Source organism: Anas acuta, chromosome Z (assembly GCF_963932015.1).
Source record: "Anas acuta chromosome Z, bAnaAcu1.1, whole genome shotgun sequence".
Taxonomy (NCBI): domain Eukaryota; kingdom Metazoa; phylum Chordata; class Aves; order Anseriformes; family Anatidae; genus Anas; species Anas acuta.
Window position 1 is genome coordinate 66133211 of NC_089017.1, and position 2346 is coordinate 66135556.

The 2346-nt window shown below is 57.1% G+C and overlaps 1 protein-coding gene across 1 annotated transcript; it reads left to right on the plus strand.

Moving 5' to 3' along the window:
* Positions 1–287: 287 nt before the first annotated feature.
* TUSC1 (tumor suppressor candidate 1) lies at positions 288–1506 on the plus strand. The gene has a single exon (XM_068667127.1). It carries the CDS (start codon positions 372–374, stop codon positions 975–977), a length of 606 nt encoding a protein of 201 aa, XP_068523228.1. The 5' UTR covers positions 288–371; the 3' UTR covers positions 978–1506.
* The last annotated feature ends 840 nt before the right edge of the window (positions 1507–2346 follow it).

Genomic DNA, 2346 nt, shown 5'->3' on the forward strand with positions numbered 1-2346 from the left:
AAGCACACAACCTATACGTGCTTACCTCTTGCATTTTCTCCTCAAGCCCTGCCAACAGGATGGACTCAATGACACTTATAACGCCATATCTTTGTTTAACAACCCCTTCTGACACTTAACGTCGCCACCCCCGCCTCACCGGGCACCGCCCCAAAATGGCGGCGGCGTCCCGCACCGGCTGTTCCCCCGCGGGCCTCCCCCCCCCCTCCCTCCGGCGGGCGGCAGGGCCCCGCCCCCCCCGCTTTGCATCGCGCGGCGCCGGCGCCCCGCACCCCTCCCTCCCTCCCTCCCCTCCCTCCTCCACCGGCGGCGGCGGCGGCGGGCTCAGCGGCGGCAGCGGGGCGTGCAGGCGGGCTGCGGGAACGGCACGGATGAGGCGCATGCGCGCCGTGGACGGGCGCTGGGGCTGTAGCGGCTCGGCGCGGAGAGCCCGGGCGGGGCTGGGGGCCGGGGCCGGGACCGCCGCCACCGGGAGCGGCAGGGGGGTCGTCGTTGGTGGCGGCGGCGTTGGGGCGGAGGAGGGCTCCGCGCTGTGCCAGGAGGGCTGGCGGGGCCAGTCGCGGGGCTCGGTGCAGCAGCTGGCGGAGCGCTACGCGGACCTGGCGGCCAGCCACAGCGAGGCGCTGCGGCAGCGGGAGGAGCGCGAGTGGCACAACGCGCGGCTGCGGCAGGAGAACGCCCGGCTGCGGCTGGAGAACCGCCGGCTCCGCCGCGAGAACCGCTGCCTCTTCAGGCAGGCCCTGCTCGGGCCCGAGCCGCGGGACCCCCGGCAAGGGGAGGAGGCGGAGGAGCTGCGCGCCCAGCTGGGACGGCTGCAGGAGAGGCACCGCCGCGCCCTGCAGCAGCTGCGGCGCTGCCGGGTCGAGGGCGGGGCGGAGGACGGCGAGCTGGAGGAGCTGCTGCTGCGGGAGGAGGAGGGCGACGAGCGGCCGCCGGCCCCCCTGGAGAAGAGGGGGCTGGTGGTGGAGCCCGTGTAGCCGGCCCCTTGGGGAGGGGGGGAGCCCCTGCCCCGGGGGTGTGCTCTGCGCCCTTCCTCCGCCCACAGGGCACGGCGCGGAGGCGGAGGAGATGTGGACCGAGGATGGAGGGGGAGGAGGCCTCGGTGCTGCTGCTGTGGAGGAGGGAGCCGCGAGGAAGCGAGCGCTTGGCCGCGCAGCACCGCGCTGTGCTCTCCTAGGGGATCCGCTGCCGGCCGCTCGTTGCGTCAGCGAGCCTCGGTAGCCGGAGAGGCCGCCTGAAAGATGCCTGGCGGCTGCTCTGTGTCCTGTGTGCGTCTGTGCTAAAACGGGGAGGGGTGGGGGAAGCTTGCAAGCTTCTGGGCCGGCACTCTGGTGCGAGGTTGGTGATCCCTCGAACACTGAATTGTCTGGACGTTGAGTCAAAAGCAGTACCCGTTGTCTTTAAGGATGGACTGTGTTCACCCTCATGTTCAATATTGGTTTGTATTTTGCACTTTTCACTTAAAATGGCATAAAATTCATGATAATAAAAGCGTGGCATGCCAAGCGACCGTCTCAAGTGTGATTTGTAACAGGCAGTTACTTTGAAATTACAGGTGAAACACCAGTCACACCTTTGTAACACAGTTCCTCTAAGCACATGACATTTAGTTATTTTTCAGACCTCTTTTCCTTAATAAAACCAGTTTGCAAACAAGCCTTGTGAGGAACTGATACTGCAGTTTGTTTCGTGGTATTCCTTCATTATTGTTTTTCATCATTTAAGAGCTGGATGATGTCTTCAGGTTTGGTGTTAGTTCCTTTTTATCTTTAAATAACCAAGCTCTATTTTAGTTCAACGTAACGTTAAAAGGTTTAAATGCTATCCTAAGGATTTTTGGATATAATTTGAACACTGTAGTTGTTACTCCTTTGCATAACATCAGTGTCAGCTTCTAATCAGAAAGTGCTGTAGCACTTGTTAACTTGATCCATCCGTTTCGATCTGCAGCATCAAAAAATGTGTTCTCAATACATAAAAAAGATGTGTCAGATGGTACAGTTAATTGCTTCTTAATGAGAAATCTTGGCTGTTGGTGTGTGGATGTATTGCTTGATTACCTTGTTTTGGAAATGTGAAAGCATTCTTAGAAACATCTGAATTAATTAAATGCTTAAGAATTACAAGAGATACAACCACCACAACAGACAATTGTCTTATTTTCTAGCTTTTTGTTTTGTTTTGTTTTTATTGAAGTGTGTATATGATGAATAGCTAAGCAGTGTGAAGAGTTTGTCAGAATAGTACAACGGAGAATGGTGTTAAAACACAATGTTAGAAAAGTGCAAATGTGTACCTTTTAAAAATATCATTTTAGAAAGTATTGGGATGTACAAAAAAAAAAAA

Bases quoted from the DNA above. Each gene is read 5' to 3' on its own strand.
- TUSC1 (XM_068667127.1), top strand. From the start codon at position 372: ATGAGGCGCATGCGCGCCGTGGACGGGCGCTGGGGCTGTAGCGGCTCG.